The sequence below is a fragment of the Ranitomeya imitator genome, chromosome 2 (genome assembly GCF_032444005.1).
Source record: "Ranitomeya imitator isolate aRanImi1 chromosome 2, aRanImi1.pri, whole genome shotgun sequence".
Lineage (NCBI taxonomy): Eukaryota > Metazoa > Chordata > Amphibia > Anura > Dendrobatidae > Ranitomeya > Ranitomeya imitator.
In genome coordinates, this window is record NC_091283.1 from 263,759,887 (window position 1) to 263,783,713 (window position 23,827).

Sequence of the window (23,827 nt, forward strand, 5' to 3'; positions counted from 1 at the left end):
GACAAGATGGCGGAGAGGATATTACACCTCACTCTAGAGATCCTCTTCCGGCTTACTGGAGAGGTGAGAGATTCTGATGACGTCACATTACATCATTCTTATCTATGGGAATAACAGATGGACAGAACTGGAGAGGTGAGGACTCTGGAAATGTCTGTAGTGAGATTTATTAATGTGTCTCTCCATTACCAGGATTACACAGTGGTGAAGAAGACCTCTAGTGATCGCTGTCAGGACCCTGTGTCTGAGGGATGGGGAAGACCCCTGAGCCCAATCACGGGGCCTCCACCTCACCCCCTGATCCATGAGGACATCAATGACCAGAAGATCCTAGAACTCATCTACAAGATGATTGAGCTGCTGACTGGAGAGGTGACACTGCTGGGAATGCTGGGACATTATACAGTAACGCTATGAAGGGATCGGGGGATGACGGTATCATTGTATGTGTCAGGTTCCTATAAGGTGTCAGGATGTCACTGTCTATTTCTCCATGGAGGAGTGGGAGTATTTAGAAGGACACAGAGATCTGTACAAGAACGTCATGATGGAGGTTCCCCAGCCCCTCACATCTCCAGGTAATAGACAGGACTAAATACACACGGCCTATAATTATCTGTATGTAAAGAATGAATTCACTCCCTGTATGTGTTTCCTCCAGATCTATCCAGTAAGAGGACAACACCAGAGAGATGTCCCCGTCCTCTTCTTCCACAGGACTGTAACCAAGAAGATCCCAATGCTCCTCAGGACCATCAGGTAGATGGAGAGAAGGTGTCAGGAGATCTCCCCTATGATGTGTAGACGCCGGTGAAGGTCTTGTGCTCAGTCTTGTTTTATCCACCAGTATTATATGTGTTATACTTGTGTAATGAGAGCGGTGGAGATGGCAGGATTAGAGCTGATCATAGATGGGACTTCTCCATCTGTCGGTGACTTTTATAATATTTGTTTCAGGGTGAAGATCTGACCCATATTAATACTGCAGAGACATATGTGAGGGGGGATGAGCGGTGTAAAGAGGAGATTCCTACATATGACTACCCAGGTGAGTAGTGACCACTAAATGCAGGGAAGTCACAGATTCTTCTCAGTCACCGCCTGTGGCTGCTTTATCGGTGGTGTAGTCCGGCCGTATTACCATGATCACCATTTTACCTCTAGACAACAACATTCTCCTCCACGCAAAACTGTTCAAATGACTTTTCTATTGAACTTACAACCTGGTAGATCCACCTATCCACTGGGTTTAGGAGATGCTGTTACCTGGCCAGATCTGTGAACTACAAAGCCAAATTATTATTATTATTATTTATATTGCACTGTTAATTCCATGGTGCTGTACATGAGACGGGGTTACATCAAAATGCAAATATCGCTCACAGTAAACAGCCCTTGCGAGCTTACATTCTACAGGATTATGGTGAAGGAGACAGTAGGTCGATGGTTGCAGTAGCTCCAATGGTGTTGAGGTGGCCGTGTGGTCATTGCAGGTTGTAAGCTTTCCTGAAGAGATGAGTTTTCAGGTTCCTTTTGACAGATCCAAATGTAGTGGAAAACCAGACGTGTTGGGGCACAGAATTCCAGATGAGGAATATTCGGGAGAAGTCTTGGAGGCGATTGGGTGAGGAGCGAATAAGCATGGATAAGAGAAGGAGGTCTTAGGAGGATTGGAGATTATGTGAGGGAAGATATTGAGAGATTATTTTGGAGGAGAAAGGTTATGGATGGCTTTGTAGGTCAGTGTTAATAGTTGAAACTGGATACGCTGGAAATTTGGGAGCCAGTGAAGGGATTTGCAAAGAGGGGAAGCAGGAGTGTAGGGAGGAGAGAGATTAATTAGTTAATTAGTCGGCAGCAGAGTTAAGGACTGACTGGAGAGGTGCGAGCAGGTACGGACTGGGGTTGAAATTCAGCCCTGGAATTTGAAATCACACAGGCCCATGTTGGCCCCGACCCAAGTACCAGATGGGGATATATTACTAATATTTCCCTGGATGGAGGAAAGTAAGATTTTCTAAAGACCAATATTTGTAATGATACCCGTGACCTGCTGGAGTAAGTGTTGGAGTAAGCGACTTTGTGCTTCATCACAATTCTTAACAGTATGGGTGTCTTGAAAACACTGATTCTTTTAACAACATTGCAGACAAGGCAGCCCATGGCCAGACAGGCCCTTCTGGCATTTGCCAGAATTGCCAAATGGCCAGTCCGGCCCTGGGTGCGAGAGTGTTAGAAGGTAGGCCACAGAGGAGGGTGTTACAATAGTCGAGGCAGGAGATGATTAGGGCATGCACAAGCATTTTGGCAGAGTGAGGGTTGAGGAAAGGACGGAATTTGGAAATATTTTTGAGCTGGAGGCGACAGTAGGTGGCGAGAGATTGGACGTTCGGTTTAAACGACAGGGCAGTGACGGGAAAGTGTGATTTCATTTATTTCGATAGACAGATCAGGTAGGGAAGATATGAAAGATGGAGGAAAGATAATTAGTTCAGATATAGTTTAGCCAAATGACAGCGTACATACAATGTTCTGACAAGATAGACAATCATTTGAAGAAAACTATTATGATGGGCCTGTAAGAGAAAGCGGAGGGTAATGATGCTGTTGGCTTCCTAGAACCCGGAGATCTTATCGGATGAATCTCCCTTCTCTCCCTTCTGTGCTGCTGAATGTGATCATATGGTCCCTACAAGACCAGGTCCCGTCTTTCTGGACAAACTTCACTTTTATGATCGACAACATTAAATGTGCAGTGAGGCCAAGTGTGAATTTCTGCACAATAACAGAGTTTCCCTTTATCCTGACTTTTCAATTTGTATTAAAACCGACTAACTTCAAGGAGGATTGTGATAATCTACATAAACCCATCACACCGGTGCCATGATATATCTCTGAGCTGTGCGTGGCTGATGGCTGTAATACACACTGCTCAAAAAATATAGGAAACACTATAATACCACATCCTAAATATCACTGAATGAAATGTTTCAGTTGAAATCTTTATTCATTACATAGTGGAATGTGTGGAGAACAATAAATCATAACAATGATCAATGTAAATCAAAATGAATATCCCACGGAGGTCTAGATTTGAAATGATACTCAAAATCAAGGTGAAAAATGTAGTTACACGCTGATCCAACTTCACTTGAAATGACTCAAGACAAGGAAATGATGCTCAGTTTTGTGTGTGACTGCCACGTGCCTGTATGACCTCCCTACAACGCCTGGACATGCTCCTGATGAGGCGGTGGCTGGTCTCCAGAGGGATCTCCTCCCAGACGTGGACTAAAGCATACGCCAACTCCTGGACAGTCTGTGGTGCAATGTGACGTTGGTAGATGGTGCGAGACATGATGTCCCAGATGTGTTCAGTCGGATTCAGGTCTGGGGAACGGGCGGCCAGTCCATAGCTTCAATGCCTTCATCTTGCAGGAACTGCTGACACACTCCGGCCACATGAGTCCTGGCATTGTCCTGCATTAGGAGGAACCCAGGGCCAACCGCACCAGCATATGGTCTCACAAGGGGTCTAAGGATCTCATCTCGGTACCTAATGGCAGTCAGGCTACCTCTGTCGAGCACATGGAGGGCTGTGCGGCCCTCCAAAGAGATGCTACCCCACACCATTACTGACCCACTGCCAAGCCGGTCATGCTGAAGGATGTTGCAGGCAGCAGATCACTCTCCATGGTGTCTCCAGACTCTGTCACATGTACTCAATGTGAACCTGCTTTCATCTGTGAAGAGCACAGGGTGCCAGTGGCGAATTTGCCAATCCTGGTGTTCTGTGGCAAATGCCAAGCGTCTTGCACGCTGTTGGGCTGTGAGCAGATCCCCCATCTGTGGACATCGAGCACTCAGACCATCTTCATGGAGTCGGTTTCTAACCTTTTGTGCAGACATATGCACATTTATGGCCTGCTGGAGGACATTTTGCTGGGCTCTGGCAGCTCTCCTCCTGTTCCTCCTTGCACAAAGGTTACGGTAGCGGTCCTGCTGCTGGGTTGTTGCCCTCCTGCGGCCCCCTCCATGTCTCCTGGTGTACTATCCTGTCTCCTGGAAGCACCTCCATACTCTGGACACTATGATGACAGACACAGCAAACCTTCTTGCCACAGCTCGCATGGATGTGCCATCCTGGATGAGCTGCACTACCTGAGCCACTTGTGTGGGTTGTTGAATCCGTCTCTTTCTACCGCGAGTGTGAAAGCACAACCAACATTCAAAAGTGACCAAAATATTAGCCAGAAAGCATTGGTGCTGAGATGTGGTCTGTGGTCCCCACCTGCAGAACCACTCCTTTATTGAGGGTGTCTTGATAATTTCCATCTGTTGTCTATTCCATTTGCACAACAGCATATGAAATTGATTGTCAATCAGTGTTGCTTCCTAAGTGGACAGTTTGATTTCACAGAAGTTTGATTTACTTGGAGTTATATTCTGTTGTTTAAGTGTTCCCTTTATTTTTTTGAGCAGGAGATGTGTTGGCATGACTCGAGCCCTTGTTTCATGGATTCACACTACATCATAAATTACATTGTTTTTGATCCTAAGAAATTTATATTATTGCACAATCTCTCCTGAAAATTGGGAGAAATATTATTTTCTCTAATCTTCTGGTCAAGATTCATAGTAGCTCTGTAGGGATTATACTCAGATGCGTAGGAGGAAACAGGAGACCCATTCTCTTCAATGTCCATGTGGGTTTATTTGCTCCATAAACCACCAAGGCAGCAACAAAAAGGTAAACAGTCGTACATCAGGCTGACAAAGCATTAATGTCCATAGAAGAGCTCTGCTCTCTCAGGCCTGAAGGCACACAGGCTGTGCAATGTCCAGCCCTAAGGCTCTATCTGAAGCCACAGACATAGAAAGGCTTCTCCCTTTCAATACACAGACCACTCTGTAGTGTCCAGCCTGGAAGTCTATCCACACTGGCAGATTCCCAAACACTCACTAACATGTGCCAAACACACCTCCATTAGGTAGCCTGAAACCACACCCACAGGTGAGTTAACATCACATGCACTGTCACGTGATTATGACATCACTGCAGGTCCTCAAACTCCTGCAGGGAAAAGGGTACAGTGAGCACCCCCACTCAGAGTGAGGAATGTGGGTAGCCAGACCCCCGCATCCCTCATAGCTACCCGCAACCAGGACCCAGGTGCACTGAACGACATCTTTAGTGCTCACGTGCACTAAAGACAAAATACTCCGGGTTGCATCGCAGGGTGCATCCATCCCTGTGACACATACCTCCCATTAACCACGCGACCACCAGTCACACCACAGCTCCAATGGTCCACCATAAATGAATGCAACTCTGGTTTACTGTTGTATAATCTGTATTTGTAGTTTTCAGTTAGTGAGATTCTCGTGCTCTGGAGCGGGGCTGTGGGCGGGGCTTTGTGTGGTGCTCTGGGGCGGGGCTTTATGTGGTGCTCTGGGGCGGGGCTGTGAGTGGGGCTTTATGTGGTGCTCTGATTACATATGCACCTTTATTGACCTATGACAGGTCACTGGTCCCTCACTGACCTGCCCCCATTTTTACATAATGAATATAATAGTGTTGATATTATTGTTGATAATGCCTATAATATTGTGACTATTGGGAGGCTTAGAAAAAAATAATTACATCCAGCAAAATGACACCAGCGGCGCCTGTCCAGTAGCATCTATCTCTTACTTATAGACTGCACAGGCGCCGCCATCGACCTTATGAGCTGTTATAAGCCAATACAGATGCATATATAATCAGAGCACCACATAAAGCCCCGCCCACAGCCCCGCCCCAGAGCACCACAAAGCCCCGCCCACAGCCCCGTCCCAGAGCACGAGAATCTCATTAACTGAAAACTACAAATACAGATTAAACAACAACCACAAGACGGATTTCATCACCAGGTATCGGTGTAATCAGTATAACGGCACCGACCTGACACTGTCTGTAGGTTACTGAGCACAATCCTGCTGACAGGTTCCCTTTAAGACATCTACGCTCTGCACTATTATACACAGTTCTCTTTAAATGTGTAATATTTCTTCTTGAAACTCATCTGACAGAAAATATTGGAGCTTCTGATAGTTTAGATTGTGAAGTCACCGAGCCCCGTGCTCTAATTACCCCAGAGAGGTTTCACCACTAGCTGCTCATTTATTACTGATGGAGACTGTTCAGTTTGAGCATTTCAGTAGATCTTATTGTCTATAGTCAGTTTTTGATTACAGTAGTGTCCAGAATACTCTGATTTATCCTCTTCCCGCAGCCAGTTTTGTGTTCTTAATCAGGCCCCATTTTTACAATCTGACGTGTGTCACTTTATGTGGTGAAAACTTTGGAATTATTCACAAAGGATAGTAGAAAACAAATGGATCTTACAAATTATTTTCCAGCTTCTCACAATACCCTACATACGATTGTACACTACTCTCTGGGCACATGGCCGTGTTCAGGAGGGAAGGAGCGCCATTTAGCTGTTTGACTGCAGATCTAGCTGGAATAGTTTGCAGACACAATGTATTGGGACCATTGTTCGTAGTGAACTGGCAGCTCAAAAGATCTCCACCATGAACATGCTGGGCACTATCTTATCTGCTTTCCATATCCCAAGGATTGCCTTGCTCATCGCCCTTTAACACCATTACATGGATCTGGACTTACACTGGGACCCCTAGGCTTGGACCATGGTGTTACCTGCTATTCTGTGGTATTAGATGGCAAGAAGAATAGTCAGGTAGCTGGGTCAGAACCAGAAGGACAGAATACAGAATCAGAAGACACAAGAGTAGTCAGTAAACGGGCCATGATCACAACAGGGATCAAATACACAAGCCACAAGCTGAGCACAGAGGACTGAACCAGAGGAGAACAACGCTGTTTCTGGCAGATTCCGGCCATGTTCTTTGAGCTTTAGTAGGGTGTGGTACTTTCCAATTGGCTGAAGTAGGGAGCAGATTACTCCAGCTGGACAGCAGGAACAGATCCCAGATGAGATTGGACACACCATATGCTGAAACCCTAATATAACTAAATGACAGAAAACCAGAATAGTCAAAATCCTCATAAAGTGATTCCATTTTATAAATGAATTCACTGAGGGTTATAATCTATACATATGTGGTCAAAATTGTTGGTACCCCTCGTTTAATGACAGAAATACCCACCATGGTCACAGAAATAACTTGAATCTGACAAAGTAATACGAAATAAAAGATCTCTGAAAATGAACAAATGAAAGTCAGACATTGCTTTTCAATCATGCTTCCACAGAATAAAAAAAAAATACAACTCATTGTCACGCGTGTTTCGTGTGGGCTTCTTCGGGAGGCTGCCTCCTGAACGTGCGTCAGGGCTGCCTTGGACACACGCTGACAGGCGACATGGGAAAGCAGGACTTTCTTTGAGTGTCGTTTTTATCCCTAGGGTAGTGATATTTGGCTAATGGGTTTATTTAGAGTGATGTATACTCTCCCACATTAAGCCCTCTACTTTTTCGGATAATTGGTATAATGTTTGCACCTTATTTGCACTATGCACTTTTTTGCTGTTGCATTGATGTTTATTGAGGTGGAGATTTAGGACCTCTGTTTGCCCAGCCTGCTTTTTCTCAGTGCCACTGAATTTGTGTCCTTCACACAGAAGCTCTCTACGAGTCTTGTCATTGATAAGCTGTTTTTATCATGATTATTTTGTGATTTTCTTGTAATATGTTTTCAATAAATTTTCTTATTTTTATGAATTAATTCTTTTTGGACATTTACTCCGTGTGTTTGTGCAGGAATTATCTAGTTGGGAATGTCCTTGATCATATTGATCTAGTCCCTTGAAAAGGTATGTAATCGGACCTGTTACATTAGTATGTATCAGTGGTTTTTGTTCTCCGATACTCATTGTGCTGTTTGGTGACATGGACCAGGGGAAGCGAAGGAAAGAGTTGTCTCAGGAGATTAGAAAGAAAATTATAGACAAACATGTTAAAGGTAAAAGTTATACGACCATCTCCAAGCAGCTTGATGTTCCTGTGACTACAGTTGCACATATTATTCAGAAATGTAAGATCCATGGGACTGTAGACCACCTCCCTGGACGTGGCTGCAGGAGGAAAATTGATGGCAAATCAAAGAGACGGATAATACAAATGGTAACAAAAGAGCCCAGAAAAACTTCTAAACAGATTAAAGGTGAACTTCAAGCTCAAGGAACATCAGTGTCAGATTGCACCATCCGTCGTTGTATGACCCAAAGTGGACTTCATGGGAGATGACCAAGGAGGACACCATTGTTGAAAAAAAATCTTTAAAAAGCCAGACTGGCGCTCATTCTTTGCAACGCGTTAATGACCTTTGATGATGCAACGAAAGCATGGCGGTTGCAGCGGTGACAACCAGGGCGCGTCCGAGGGTGAGTATATCAATATCAATATCAATCTTGCCTTGCGCAGGCGTGTACTATGGAGGACAGAGAATGAACTTCAATCCAATATTGCAGCCAGCATGCAGCCAGCGGGTAAGGAAAGGGTGAATCAAACACCCAAAAACCCCGCCTCCATGGCTGAAGATTGTTCCCTCCAAATTCAGGTGACAGTGTCCCTTTAAGCTGTAGTAGATCTAAATCATTGAAATTCTACAAAATAAAGCACTGCCATCTAAACGAGCAGCAATTGTTCACCTTACTTTCAAGAGTTTTCTTCCAATATTTGCATGTAAAATGAGGTGCCCAGGACTTGTCTTGATCCCCGACAGGCATGCCGAAATATGCCTTGTAGGCCTCGCACATCTTACGACATGCTTTCATGGAATACTTTCTCGCTCTTGTCTTTATAAATTGTCCACACACGTAGAAAAATGCATCTGCTGGGCGCAAATAACCTCTTGATGTCATCTAAAACAAATAATTGCTCTTTAACTACGATCCGTTATTCTCTTACTCCGCAATAACAAACTGAAATGTTGGTTCAAGTCACCTGTGCTTTCATACTTGTATGACTACTATTGAACAGTCAAAAAATGTTCTAGAAACTTCAAGATAATAAATAATAATAATAATCTTTATTTATATAGCGCCAACATATTCCGCAGCGCTTTACAGTTTAACAGTTTCAAACACAAAAGTCATAAGTAACAACGTTAACAATACAATAATTAAAGCAAAATAAGACGACCCTGCTCGTGAGAGCTTACAATCTACAATGAGGTGGGGGAGATACAAAGTACAGGTGTGTATTTACAATGATGTATTTACAATCATGGTCCATCCATCTTCAGGGGTTGGGGAATAGATGGGGATAGTGAATGGGCTACACACAAACATAACATAACTTTGATTAGTGAACGTGATAGGCCGCTCTGAACAAATGTGTTTTGAGCGAGCGCCTAAAACTATGCAAATTATGGATGGTCCTAATATCTTGGGGTAGAGCATTCCAGAGGATTGGCGCAGCACGGGAGAAGTCTTGGAGTCGGGAGTGGGAGGTACGGATTAGTGCAGAGGTTAGCCGAAAGTCATTTGCAGAGCGCAGTGGTCTGTTAGGCTGATAGACAGAAATGAGGGAGGAGATGTAAGGGGGTGCCGCACTGTGGAGAGCTTTGTGGGTGAGAACAAGTACTTTGAATTGTATCCTGTAATGAATGGGCAGCCAGTGTAACGACTGGCGAAGAGCGGACGCGTCCGAGTAACGATTAGCCAGATGGACGACCCTGGCTGCTGCATTAAAGATAATTCTGGAAAAGTGTAGAAGCTTCTACACAATCCTAGCAGTTTAAGAATATTCTAGAAGACTACTCAGTATTGAATATGAATCGAGATTTTTACAGAAAACAGACAAATTTCAAAAGTTCATTTTCCTGATCACAGAAGCAAAGTTTTGGTGGAACAACATCTATTTTGTATTTGTTTTAGGCATAACGAGTTAGAAAAACACACTTTCTACCCAGGAAAAAAAATTGTTGCATAGTGTAATTAAAGTTTGTTTACATAGCTTGCCATTTTTATGGACAGTTTAAGTAGAAATGTTGAAAAATATAAAACTCAAGGATATTTTATTAAAAAATATTTTTTTTTATCTTAGCAGATGACTGTACCAGGAAATCAGAGGGACAGCTGACATCTTCAATGTTTAAATCTGATGATCTTGAGATCCTACAAGATACAACTGAAGTGAATACCATTACACCAGATATATCATCATCCATTCACAGCAAAGATCTGTCATCTGATCCTATGAAACAGGTCCCATCTTCTGATACGCTACCGGCTACTAAGGAAAATCAAAGTCACAAAAGAGGCATTAAAAAACAAACTGCTCCTAAAGCAAATAAGTCATTTTCATGTTCAGAATGTGGGAAATGTTTTAACCACAAATCACATTTTGTTACCCACCAAAGAATTCACACAGGAGAGAAGCCTTTTTCCTGTACAGAATGTGGGAAATGTTTTACCCTCAAAGAGAATCTTGTTAGACACCATAGAATTCACACAGGGGAGAAGCCTTTTTCATGTTCAGAATGTGGGAAATGTTTTACCTACCAAGGGAGTCTTGTTAGTCACCAGAGAACTCGCACAAGGAAGAAGTTTTCCTTTTCAGAATGTGGGAAATGTTTTACCCACAAAGTGAATCTTGTTACACACCAAAGAAATTACACAGGGGAGAAGCCTTTTTCCTGTTCAGAATGTGAGAAATGTTTTAGCCAGAAAGGGAATCTTGATAAACACCAAAGAACCCACAGAGGAAAGAAGCCTGATTCCTGTTCAGAATGTGGGAAATGTTTTGCACGTAAATCACATTTGGTTAGACACCAAAGAACTCACACGGGGGAGAAGCCTTTTTCATGTTCAGAATGTTGGAAATGTTTTAGCCAGAAAGGGAATCTTGATAAACACCAAAGAACCCACAGAGGAAAGAAGCCTGATTCCTGTTCAGAATGTGGGAAATGTTTTGCACGTAAATCACATTTGGTTAGACACCAAAGAACTCACACGGGGGAGAAGCCTTTTTCATGTTCAGAATGTGGGAAATGTTTTAGCCAGAAAGGGAATCTTGTTAGTCACCAGAGAACTCACACAGGGGAGAAGTCTTTTTCATGTTCAGAATGTGGGAAATGTTTTAACCAGAAATCAGATTTGGTTAATCACCGTAGAACTCACACAGGGGAAAAGCCTTTTTCCTGTTCAGAATGTGGGAAATGTTTTAAATGGAAAGCGTTTCTTGTTAGACATCAGAGCAGTCACATAGGGGAGAAGCCTTTTTCATTTTCTTAATGTGGGAAATATTTTACTTGGAAATCAACTGTTAATAAACATCAGAGACGTCACATAGGGGAGAAGCCTTTTTTATGGTCATAATGTTGGAATAGTTTTAATTCTAAACAGCAAGAGCACAAGAAGAGGATTCAGAGATCCTCCAAAAAATAGAAAAAACAGCAAAACGAGGCAGAGCTTCTTACCTGCCTAGGCCTCTAAACAAATTCACTATCAGGACGCAAGCTCGTAACTCGTTTTGCTGCACCTGTGTAGTCTCCATCTTAACCACATGGGTCCACTGCATCCTGATAGTGCATTTGTTTAGAGGCCTAGGCAGGTAAGAAGCTCTGCCTCGTTTTGCTGTTTTTTCTATTTTTTGGAGGATCTCTGAATCCTCTTCTTGTGCTCTTGCTGTTTAGAATTAGGACTCGTAAGCGTGGGGACCCTTGACGCGGGTTACGAGCTTGCGTATTTTGGCCAAAGTATAAACTAATACCTCACAAAAAATTTTTTTATATTTTTTTGTGTTTTTTGCACTTTTTTTCGGGGTGCAGTTGGGCCCATTTTTGTCTTGTAAACTGTGGTGTCTGTTCACATGGGGTGCATTTGGATAGCGCTGGGCAGGCCCGCCTGATCTAATAGAAGGGTGTCACTACTAGGCTTGCCTGGATGCTGTGCATCTCCATTGTGTGAACAGTGCCACATACAAGTCTTTTACGTGTAGCAATGTGCCAAGCAGCCACCCCCTCCAATAGTTTGGTAGGTTGTGAGTGGCTGCCTCATCGGTTATGCTGCACCTGTGTAGTCTCCATCTTAACCACATGGGTCCACTGCATCCTGATAGTGCATTTGTTTAGAGGCCTAGGCAGGTAAGAAGCTCTGCCTCTTTTTGCTGTTTTTTGGAATAGTTTTAACCAAAATTGAATCTTCTTAAATGGGTTGTCTCTTGTCATTCCTCATGTTTGCTGAAAAAAAGGATAAAACTGAACTTTATTAATTCCAAATGTAAAACTATACCCATAATTCACCCTCTGGAGGTTATTCAGTAGGTGACTAATAGAAAAAACATGTACCCCACAGTTCAGTATATAGGGTGAGGTGACGTATACACACTCACTCTCCAAGCCTCTCATTTCTACGGGTTTCATTGTCCTCACCAAAGGCGACTCATCAGGAGACTATTTAATATTGACCTATATTCAAGTGAGACTAGGCAAAAAAAAACTAAAATCAGGTATCATGTTATCGGAAACAGTCAGAAAACTAGCCACATATTGGCAGATCCCAGACCTCAAACTATATACTTCGTAAGTTTATAAGCCACTCCAGTGTCAGGAATAGATAGTAAGTGACAATACAGTATTCTTGTGTTTTTCTCCTATAGGGACTGCCCTAGTTTGGTATTGTAACAGCTGTTAATTAGTAGTGCAGACAAATTGTCCTAGACTAAACTCCGTTTTCAGATGGCCCAATATGTACCACTCAGGGAAAACTTACCTGCTCCAAAGATCAATAGCTGCTTCTAACTAATGGCCATGCTGCGGTCTGTCAAGGAATGAGTGCGATATCGTTATAAAGACTAGGGATGTGTGCAATCATAATGTCTGGAAGATCTGTGCCATTATTTAGTATGAATGTGGAGATTATCTCTGAAATTTAAGTGTTCCCTGAGTGGTATATACTGTATTCTCACATACTATCTATTCCTGACACTATATATAGTTTGAGGTCTGGGATCTGCCAATATGTGACTGGTTTTCTGACTGTTGCGGATAACATGATACATGATTTTAGGATTTTCTTCATCTAGTCCCGCTTGAATATAGCTCAATATTAAATAGTCTCCTGATGAATGAATCCAATGAATATTCATTTCTCTTAAGTAGCGGCACATGTGACCGCCGGCAGCAGCAGGAAGCCGGTGGCTGACACTTCGCACTACTGGAGAGTAGGGTTGAGCGAAACGGGTCGGCAATTTTCAGAAGTCGCCGACTTTTGGCAAAGTCGGGTTTCATGAAACCCGACCCGACCCCTGTGTGGGGTCGGCCATGAAGTCGGCGATCTTCTGAATCTGGAATCGGAATTCCGATACCGATTCCCGATATGTTTAAGATCTCGGGAATTGGTATCGGAATTCAGATTTAAGTGTAAAATAAAGAATAAAAATAAAAAATATCGCTATACTCACCCTCGGACGCGCCCTGGTACTAACCGGGAACCTTCCTTCCTTCGAATCAGCGCTTCCAGGACCTTGCGGTGACGTCGCGGCTTGTGATTGGTCGCGCGACCGCCCATGTGACCGCTCGCGCGACCAATCAGAAGCCGTGACGTCACCGCGACGTCACCGAAGGTCCTGGAAGCGCTGATTCTTAGGAAGGAAGGCTGCCGGAAAGAAGCAGGGCGCGTCCGAGGGTGAGTATATACCTAATAGGAATATACTCACCCTCGGACGCGCCCTGCTTCTTTCCGGCAGCCTTCCTTCCTAAGAATCAGCGCTTCCAGGACCTTCGGTGACGTCGCGGTGACGTCACGGCTTCTGATTGGTCGCGCGAGCGGTCACATGGGCGGTCGCGCGACCAATCACAAGCCGCGACGTCACCGCAAGGTCCTGGAAGCGCTGATTCGAAGGAAGGAAGGTTCCCGGCTAGTACCAGGGCGCGTCCGAGGGTGAGTATAGCGATATTTTTTATTTTTATTCTTTATTTTACACTTAAATATGGATCGCAGGGCCTGAAGGAGAGTTTCCTCTCCTTCAGACCCTGGGAACCATTGGAAACCCAATGCACTGCATTGGGTTTCGAGTTTCGGCCGACCCCGACTTTTTTATAGGATCGGCCGATTTCACTCGACCCGACTTTTGAAAAAGTCGGGTTTCGTGAAACCCGACCCGATCCTATAAAAGTAAAAGTCGCTCAACACTACTGGAGAGCAATAAATACTCACCGCTCTCTGTACACAGTCCCGGCGAGTACTCCGGCAGCTGTGCTCTGCTTGTGACGTCCCTGCCATGTGCGGCTTACAAGCATAAAGCATCTTTTGGCATCGGAGCAGGACGCTGGGAGGGAGTGCCGGGTAGGTAAGTGTAATTTTTTTTTTATGTTTTCCGATGGGGCCATGCATACCAGGTTGCGGGCCAATTATAAGGATTGGGCCATGCATACCACGACCGGGATGGGGGCCAATCATACCAGAATAGGGATAGGGCCAATCATACCAGGACAAAATGGGGCCCTAGACACCAGGATTAGGATGGGGCCATGCATACTAGTATAGGGTTGAGGGCAACCATTCCTGGCAGGATAGGGATGAGGGATCCATTCATATCAGGGTAGGGATGAGGGGGCCATATATACCAGGATAGGGGGATATTAAGTACAGAGTTGACCACATTTTTTGCTTCAATTTCTTTTCCTAATTTCCTACTCTAAAACCTAGGTGCATTTTATAATCCAAAAAAATACGGTATATATATATTTTTTCTCAGTGAACTCATTCCTCATGTTTGGCCTCATTAAAATAAAAACACTCATACTCCTCTGGCGGCCGGCTCCACTTCAGCAGTGTCGAGACTCACTGTCCCGGGGCTTATGTGAGGTTGTTACACCACATGAGCCCTGCACCCGATCAGCGGCAGCTTCACTGTTCCTTCCTTCGGACGTAGTGAATAGGAACAGGAAGCCAGGGCCGCGGCTGCTCTCTGCCTCATGATGCTTGATTTGTCTGAAGGTGGGGACAGTGACGTCAGTGCTGATTGGGCACAGGGCTCACATGACGTAAAAAGAGAGCCCCAAGAACACAAGCGCCAACATCAGTGAAACGGCGCCACCATGGAGGTTTGTATGAGGATTTTTATTTTAACAGGTCCAAACATGAGGAATGAGAAGGGCTTGTCCAACTAGTTGTTAACCTCTATAAACATCAAAAATCCTACACAGGGAAAAGCCATTATTATACCTAGAGGGTGAGAAATGAATTACAGGAAAATTGTAGTTTGTTGACCTTCAAAAATAACTCAGACGGGGAGAACCTATATATATTATTTACGAATTGTACAAAAATATGATGCGCAGCGTGCGTTCAAGGTGAGAATATTATATGGGAGTTTTATAGGATAAACCAAATACCAACAGAAAATACACGACCCAAAACATTTATCAGTACTAATAACTCCTCTTTATTAGGTAAAGTATGAAAGTATTGCGCCATTTTCCAATACCCGTAGCATCTCCATTTTTCATGATCTTGGGTTGGGTGAAGGCTTATTTTTTGGGTGCCGAGCTGACATTTTTAATGATGCCATTTTGGTGCAGATACGATCTTTTCATCGCCCGTTAATGAATTTTAATGCAGTGTTGCAGCGACCAAAAAATTGTAATTTTGGCGTTTTGACATTTTCTCGTTACGCCGTTTAGCGATCAAGTTAATTCTTTTCTTATTTTGATAGATACAGCAATTCTGAATGCAGTAATACCAAATGTGTATGCTTCATATTTTTTTATTTTATTGTGAATGGGGCGAAAGGGGGCTATTTGAACTTTTATTTCTTTAATATCAAAAACTTTTTTTCACTTTTGGCATTGTGAAGACATACAGCATTGTATCTTAACCCCTTTATCCCATATGACGTACTAACCCGTCGAGGTGACCTGGGACTTAATTCCCAGGGATGAGATCGTACATCATAGGCAATCGGCCGCGCTCACAGGGGGAGCGCGGCCGATCACCGCCGGGTGTCAACTGATTATTACACAGACCACTTTTGGCACATTAACCAATGGAACACTGCGATCAAACATGATCACAGCGTTCCAGCAGCATAGGGAAGCATCGCGCAGGGAGGGGGCTCCCTGCGTGCTTCCCTGAGACCCTCGGAGCAACGCGATGTGATCGCGTTGCTCTGAGCGTCTCCTCCCTGCAGGCCCCGGATCCAAAATGGCCGCGGGGCTCCTTTCGGGTCCTGCAGGGAGGTGTCTTTTAAGCGCCTGCTCAGAGAAGGCGCCGGGAAGCCTCCCTGCACTGCCTGTCAGATCGCTTATCTGACACAGTGCACTGCAAAGTGTCAGATCAGTGATCTGACACTATAATATGATGTCCCCTCTTGGGGCAATGTTGCAAAGTAAAAATTATAAAATTTTCATATGTAAAAAAAACCAAATTCCTAAATAAAGAAAAAAAAAGTATTGTTCCAATAAATACATTTCTTTATCTAAATAAAAAAACAATAAAAGTACACATATTTAGTATCGCCATGTCCATAACGACCTGACCTATAAAACTGTCCCACTAGTTAACCCCGTCAGTGAACACCGTAAAAAAAGAGGGGAAAAAAACACTTTATTATCATACCGCCGAACAAAAAGTGGAATAATACGCGATCAAAAAGACAGATATAAATAAACATGGTACCGCTGAAAACGTCATCTTGTCCCGCAGAAAACGAGCCGCCATACAGCTTCATCAGCGAAGAAATAAAGTTATAGCCATCAGAATAAAGCGATGCAAAAATAATTATTTTTTATATAAAATAGTTTTTATCGTATAAGAGCGCCAAAACATAAAAACATATAAATGAGGTATCGTTGTAATCACACTGACACGAAGAAGAAAACTGCTTTATCTATTTTACCAAACGTGAAACAGTATAATGGCCCCCCAAGGAAGTCATGAATAGCTGGTTTTTGGTCATGCTGCCTCACAAAAATCGGAATAAAAAGCGATCAAAAAATGTCACGTGCCCGAAAATGTGACCAATAAAAACGTCAACTCGTCCAGCAAAAAACAAGACCTCACATGACTCTGTGGACCAAAATATGGAAAAATTATAGCTCTCAAAATGTGGAGACGCCAAAACTATTTTTTGCAATAAAAAGCGTCTTTTAGTGTGTGACAGCAGCCAATCATAAAAAAAACTAAAAAAAGCTATAAAAGTAAATCAAACCCCCTTTATCACCCACTTAGTTAGGAAAAAATAATACAATTTAAAAAATGTATTTATTTTCATTTTCCCATTAGGGTTGGGGCTAAAGTTAGGGTTTGGATTACATTTATGGTTGGAATTAGGGTTGGGGTTAGGGGTATGGTTATGGTTGGGATTAGGGTTAGGGGTCTGTTGGAGTTAGGGGTGTGTTGGGGTTAGGGATATGGTTGGGATTAGGGCTAGGGCATGTTCGGGTTAGGGGTGTGGTTAGGGTTGGGATTAGGGTTAGGCGTGTGTTTGGGTTAGGGTTTCAGTTAGAATTGGGGGGTTTCCACTGTTTAGGCACATCAGGGGTTCTCCAAACGCGACATGGCATCCGAACTCAATTCCAGTCAATTCTGCGTTGAAAAAGTAAATCAGTGCTCCTTCCCTTCCGAGCTCTCCCATGCGCCCAAACGGGTTTACCCCAACATATGGAGTATCGTACTCAGGACAAATTGCACAACAACTTCTGGCATCCAAATTCTCTTGTTACCCTTGGGGAAATACAAAACCGGGGGCTAAAAAATAATTTTTGTGGGAAAAAAAAAGATTTTTTATTTTCACGGCTCTGCGTTATAAACTGTAGTGAAACAGTTGGGGGTTCAAAGTTCTCACAACACATCTAGATAAGTTCCTTGGGAGGTCTAGTTTCCAATATGGGGTCATTTGTCGGGGGTTTCTGCTGTTTAGGAACATCAGGGACTCTGCAAATGCAACGTGACGCGTGCAGACCAATCCATGTAAGTCTGCATTCCAAACGGCGCTCCTTCCCTTCCGAGCTCTGCCATGCGCCCAAATGGTTATTCCCCCCACATATGGGGTATCAGCGTACTCAGGACAAATTGGACAACTTTTGGGGTCCAATTTCTCCTGTTACCCTAGGGAAAATACAAAACGGGGCTAAAAATTAATTTTTGTGCAAAAAAAAAGATTTTTTATTTTCACGGCTCTGCGATATAAACCGCAGGGGTTCTCAGTTCTCACAACACATCTAGATAAGTTCCTTAGGTGGTGTACTTTCCAAAATGGGGTCACTTGTGTGGGATTTCAATGTTTAGTCACATCAGGGGCTCTCCAAACGTGACATGGCATCCCATTTCAATTCCTGTCAATTTTGCATTGAAAAGTCAAATGGCGCTCCTTCCCTTCCGAGCTCTGCCATGCGCCCAAACGGTGGTTCCCCCCCCCCCCCACATATGGAGTATCAGCGAACTCAGGACAAATTGCACAACAGCCTTTGGGGTCCAATTTCTCCTGTTACCCTTGGTAAAATAAAATAAATTGGAGCTGAAGTAAATTGTTTTGTGAAAAAAAGTTAAAAGTTTAAATTTTTTTTTAAACATTCCAAAAATTCCTGTGAAACACCTGAAGGGTTAATAAACTTATTGAATGTGGTTTTGAGCACCTTGAGGGGTGCAGTTTTTAGAATGGTGTCAAATTTGGGTATTTTCTATCATATAGACCCTTCAAATGTGATGTGGTCTGTAAAAAAAATGGTGTTGTAAAAATGAGAAATTGCTGGTCAACTTTTAACCCTTATAGCGCCCTAACAAAAAAATGTTGGTTCCAAAATTGTGCTGATGCAAAGTAGACATGTGGGAAATGTTACTTATTAAGTATTTTGTGTGACATATCTCTGTGATTTAAGGGCATAAAAATTCAAAGTTGGAAAATTGCAAAATTTTCAAAATTTTCCCAAATTTCCATTTTTTTGCAAATAAATGCAGGTAATATCAAATAAATGTTACCACTATCATGAAGTACAATATGTCACAAGAAAACCTCATAAAGGGACAGTGGTCAGAATTGTTAAAATTGGCCCGGTCATTAACGACTATTTTGCAAACTAAAGGTACCTTCACACTAAACGATAAAGCTAGCGATCCGTGACGTTGCAGCGTCCTGGCTAGCGATATCGTTCAGTGTGACACGCAGCAGCGATCAGGATCCTGCTGTGATGTCGTTGGTCGGGGCTAGAAGGCCAGAACTTTATTTGGTCGCTGGCTCTCCCGCTGACATCGCTGAATCGGCGTGTGTGACGCCGATTCAGCGATGTCTTCGCTGGTAACCAGGGTAAACATCGGGTTACTAAGCGCAGGGCCGCGCTTAGTAACCCGATGTTTACCCTGGTTACCATCCTAAAAGTAAAAAAAACAAACACTTCATACTTACCTTCCGCTGTCTGTCCCCGGCGCTCTGCTTCCTGCACTGGCTGACGTCACCGCTCTGCTTTCCGGCCACTATGCTCACAGCCAGTGCAGAGGAAAGCAGAGCGCCGGGGACAGACAGCTGAAGGTAAGTATGAAGTGTTTGTTTTTTTTACTTTAAGGATGGTAACCAGGGTAAACATCGGGTAACTAAGCACGGCCCTGCGCTTAGTAACCCGATGTTTACCCTGGTTACCAGGGGACCTTGGGATCGATGGTCGCTGGAGAGCTGTCTGTGTGACAGCTCTCCAGCGACCAAACAGCGACGCTGCAGCGATCCGGATCGTTGTCGGTATCGCTGCAGCGTCGTTTAGTGTGAAGGTACCTTAAGAATAATAGAATGTTATCTATATGTTGGCTTTTAAATTAAGTGTTGATTTCTGGTTTGTCAAGAAAACAGACTTTTGTTTGTGTAAGCCTGGAATATTGACTTTTATTTTGCGCTTATCCTTGCTCACTAGTGATGTTTGCTGATGCTAATTATGCATTGTATTATGGAGCCAGTTTGACGACTTCTAAAGCAGAGAGGGAAAAACTATTCACATAGTTTAAATAATGAAGTAAAGCTACTTGATCTCCTCTCAATTCTTACCCTTTAGGTAAATACTGAAAGAGGGACACATTAAGGCTATGTGCACACGTTGCGGATTCTCTGTGGATCTGCAGCGTTTTTTGCAGTGCAGAAATGTTGCAGATCCACAATTGATTTACAGTACAATGTAAATCAATGAGAAAAAAAATGCTGTGCACACTTTGCGGTAAATCCGCTGCGGAAATGCTGCGGTTTAAAAGAAGTAGCATGTCATTTCTTTTTTGTGAATCTGCAGCGTTGTTGTACCCATTCCATTAAAGAAAACCACAGGGGTAAAAAATGCAGCAAGTCTGCAAGAAAACCACAGCAAAAACGCACAAAAAATGCTGCGGAACCGCACAAAAAACGCGACAAATTTGCAGGTGCGTTTTCTGCCAGGAGAGGCAGAATCCGCACCAGAAATTCCTAAGCCTAATCCGCAACGTGTGCACATAGCCTTAGTCTAAAAATAGGTTACATGCCTCTGTAGAAAGAGACTCAGAGAAACAACCAGAGAGATTCTGCCAAGACATTCATGCATCTCAAAAGGACCAGAGACAGGACAGCAGCCATTTTAGATCATTATGAGGGACATGGATCTATCATACTATAGGAAACAACTTGGAAGAATCCAGATCTCCATTGACCATCGCTGAACCATTGATACAATTGTAGAAGTCGGGTTGTGATCCTCAGATCAACTGGCCTTGTACCTTGTATGGACTCAATGGACTGTCATCTTCCTACACTTGTTACCTCCTGTGTGCGTGCCACTGGTGAAGTAGCGACTATGGAAGATCTGTAGTCACAGCTGCTATTATCCCGGTGAGTCAGCGGGTGATACTCTGAGATGTGCACCATCTTGAGTACTGTGCTGGGACTGTTCTATATGTTATCTGCCTGTTTTCTGGTACTATTAAGCATTGCCACACTGGTTTACCCTCGCCCTGTGTTGCCTGAGTAGCGATTTGCCCATGTTAAAAGAAGAGCAGGACTTCGGTGAGATGAGCCCTGGTCCATGCGTTTTCAGCTAGTGGACAGCGCTCATAGCAATCCGGCGGTGACAACCATAGACTTCTCCTGGATGCTGGAGACCTCTGGTTGTCATGCCAACCCATCGGTGACCCGCGATCATGTGACGCGGTCACTGGTTTGCGGTATTTCCGGTGCACTTGCTGACATGTGCCAGAAAAGATGTGGGCTCACTGATGGAGCCCACATCAAAGGAAGGACGTCCGACATCGGCGTACATTTACACCTGATGTCGGAAAGGGGTTAAGGGGGATTGTTTTTAGAGACAAGTGGTAATCATGTATACATACATATGTATGTGCGTATGAAGCCACGCCCACTCCGCATAGCCACACTCAGTCCACACGCAAAGCCCCGTATAATACATATCTAATATATTTATTTCATAGGCACATCTTCTTGACCACAACAGCTTACACTGCCTGTGTTGCCCATAGCAACCAATCGCTAAGCATCTTTCATTTCACCAGAGCTGTTTAGAAGATTAAAGCTGAGCTGTGATTGGTTGCTAACTAAGTTGGTAACTAAGGCCTATTATTCTCATTTCTATGGAGTTATCGTCCTTCTGTAAAGCTGGAAATAACACAATTTATTACCGTGCCAACACAGACCCCACTCTGCCACAGACTGCAGGGGGCCCAGAATCAGGAACTTCTCTTTGGGATGAAGCATCTCATTAACTCCAACCACAGATTAAAGAAAGAAACACAAGACGGATTTCTCCAACCCAGGAACCATTTTACTCGGTGTAACAGCGTCACCCTGACAATGTCGGGTTCACTTTATACCTATTTATACAGCTACTACTAATGCCGCTCTAAATGACTCCTATACAATGTCTAACTAATGGGATTACTGAAATGCTCTGTGCTGCGGGGACACCGTGTACAGATGGGAGGAGCCTGGGGACGACACACAGGTATATACTGTATACAGGGGATAGGACGCACAGGTATATACTATATACGGGGAGAAGACACACAGGTATATACTGTATACAGGGGAGATGACACTTGTATACTGTATACAGGGGAGAGGACACACAGGTATATACTATATACACGGGAGAGGACACAGGTATATACTATATACAGGGGAGACGACACACGTGTATACTATATACAGGAGGAGATGACATACAGGTATATGATATATGCAGGGGAGATGGCACACAGGTATATACTATATACAGGGGAGAGGACACAGGTATATACTATATACACGGGAGAGGACACACAGGTATATACTATGTACAGAAGGAGATGACACAGGTATATGCTATATACAGGGGAGAAGGCACACAGGTATATACTGTATACAGGGCATAGGACACAGGTATATACTATATACAGGGGAGAGGACACACAGGTATATACTATATACAGGGGAGGGGACACACAGGTATATACTATATACAGGGGAGATGACATACAGGTATATACTATATATGGGGAGATGACAAAGGTATATACTATATACAGGAGATGACAGGTATATACTATATACAGGGGAGATGACACAGGTATATACTAGATACAGGAGGAGATGACGCACACAGGTATTGTCACAGATCCCACTGTGCTGCCACCAATATGTCACTTTTTCCACCGATATATCAGGGATCCCGGGGAGGATATATTTTTCGTCCCCACTCCTCACACCAATTTGTCACGAACCGAGGTTGTTTCATTGCCCCTGGATCCTTCTGAAGGGGATTTATCTATATCCTACTTCCCAGTTCCGATTTGGAACTTGCAGCTCTCTGGCGCCCCCTTACCCTCAGGTCAGATTAGGTACTGCAGCTAGGGTAATTAGTCACCAGAAAGGCTGCCTGCTATGTACTGGCTATTGGGCTCACTGCAGGGAGGGCAATTTATCTACTCCCACTCAGGTGGGAACAATAATTAACAACGCCACTGTCGGTACAAAGCTTCCCAAACGCACAGAACAAAGTAAGTTGCCACCAGCTCCAATTCCACAAGGGTTAATGGGTCCGGAACCAACCCAAATCAGTAGCGTAATTCACTTCAAAGGAAGCGATAGTTCGTTTATAGAGCAGAGATACAAGCTAGTAAGTTATATATTTTACTCCATAAAAAGGTAGGCAGTGTTTACAAAGTAAAAGGATATTATAATGGAGACAATACATGCGTACATTAGAGATTGTAAATAAAAGGATTAAAATTGAATAGAACACTTACAGGTCATTCAGATAATTTTCAGTTGGTGACTGGCCATGTGATATGGAGGAGAAAGGGCTTTCTTATATCCAGATGCATGGGCACAGCTTTGCCGAGCTGTTGCTAGCTTGCATCCTGGACCAACTCTCACCCCCAACTCAGCAGGGGTAAAGATATGCCCTCCGGTCGTGACATCATTGAGTGGGCTGAGTAATAATATGCATTCCTTGTTCTACTATTTTACACTTCTGAGCTTTCAGACAAAGGCAATCCTGGGCCAGTGGGAGGGGGAAACGAGTGGCTGTAGGGGATTGGTCCAGTGATTCTAGGGAGGGTATTGAATTGCACACATACAAGCAGGCAGAAGAGAGAGAAAAGGGGGGGTCGGAATAGCCTGCAGTGTGTGTCTTGTCAGCTTTAAGGGACAAAGCAGAGCTCAGTGTGCGTGATATTACACAATCAAATACCTCATGTTCCTGGCAGGTAGGTATATACTATATACAGGAGATGACATACAGGTATATACTATATACAGGAGGAGATGACATACATGTATACACTATACAGGAGGAGATGACATACAGGTATATACTATATACAGGGGAGATGACACACAGGTATATACTCAGT

General features: G+C 43.7%; 1 protein-coding gene across 2 annotated transcripts; it reads left to right on the forward strand.

Moving 5' to 3' along the window:
• The first annotated feature begins 458 nt into the window (after positions 1–458).
• LOC138667372 (gastrula zinc finger protein XlCGF57.1-like) lies at positions 459–11,338 on the forward strand. 2 transcript variants are annotated; one of them, XM_069755598.1, is made up of 4 exons: positions 459–578; positions 662–759; positions 958–1,048; positions 10,077–11,338. In XM_069755598.1, the coding sequence occupies exons 1-4, from the start codon at positions 494–496 to the stop codon at positions 11,264–11,266; spliced, it is 1,464 nt and encodes a 487-aa protein (XP_069611699.1). In that variant the 5' UTR covers positions 459–493; the 3' UTR covers positions 11,267–11,338. The 2 variants fall into 2 exon arrangements, with proteins under 2 accessions (XP_069611699.1, XP_069611700.1); XM_069755599.1 differs by having other exon boundaries at positions 10,080–11,338.
• The last annotated feature ends 12,489 nt before the right edge of the window (positions 11,339–23,827 follow it).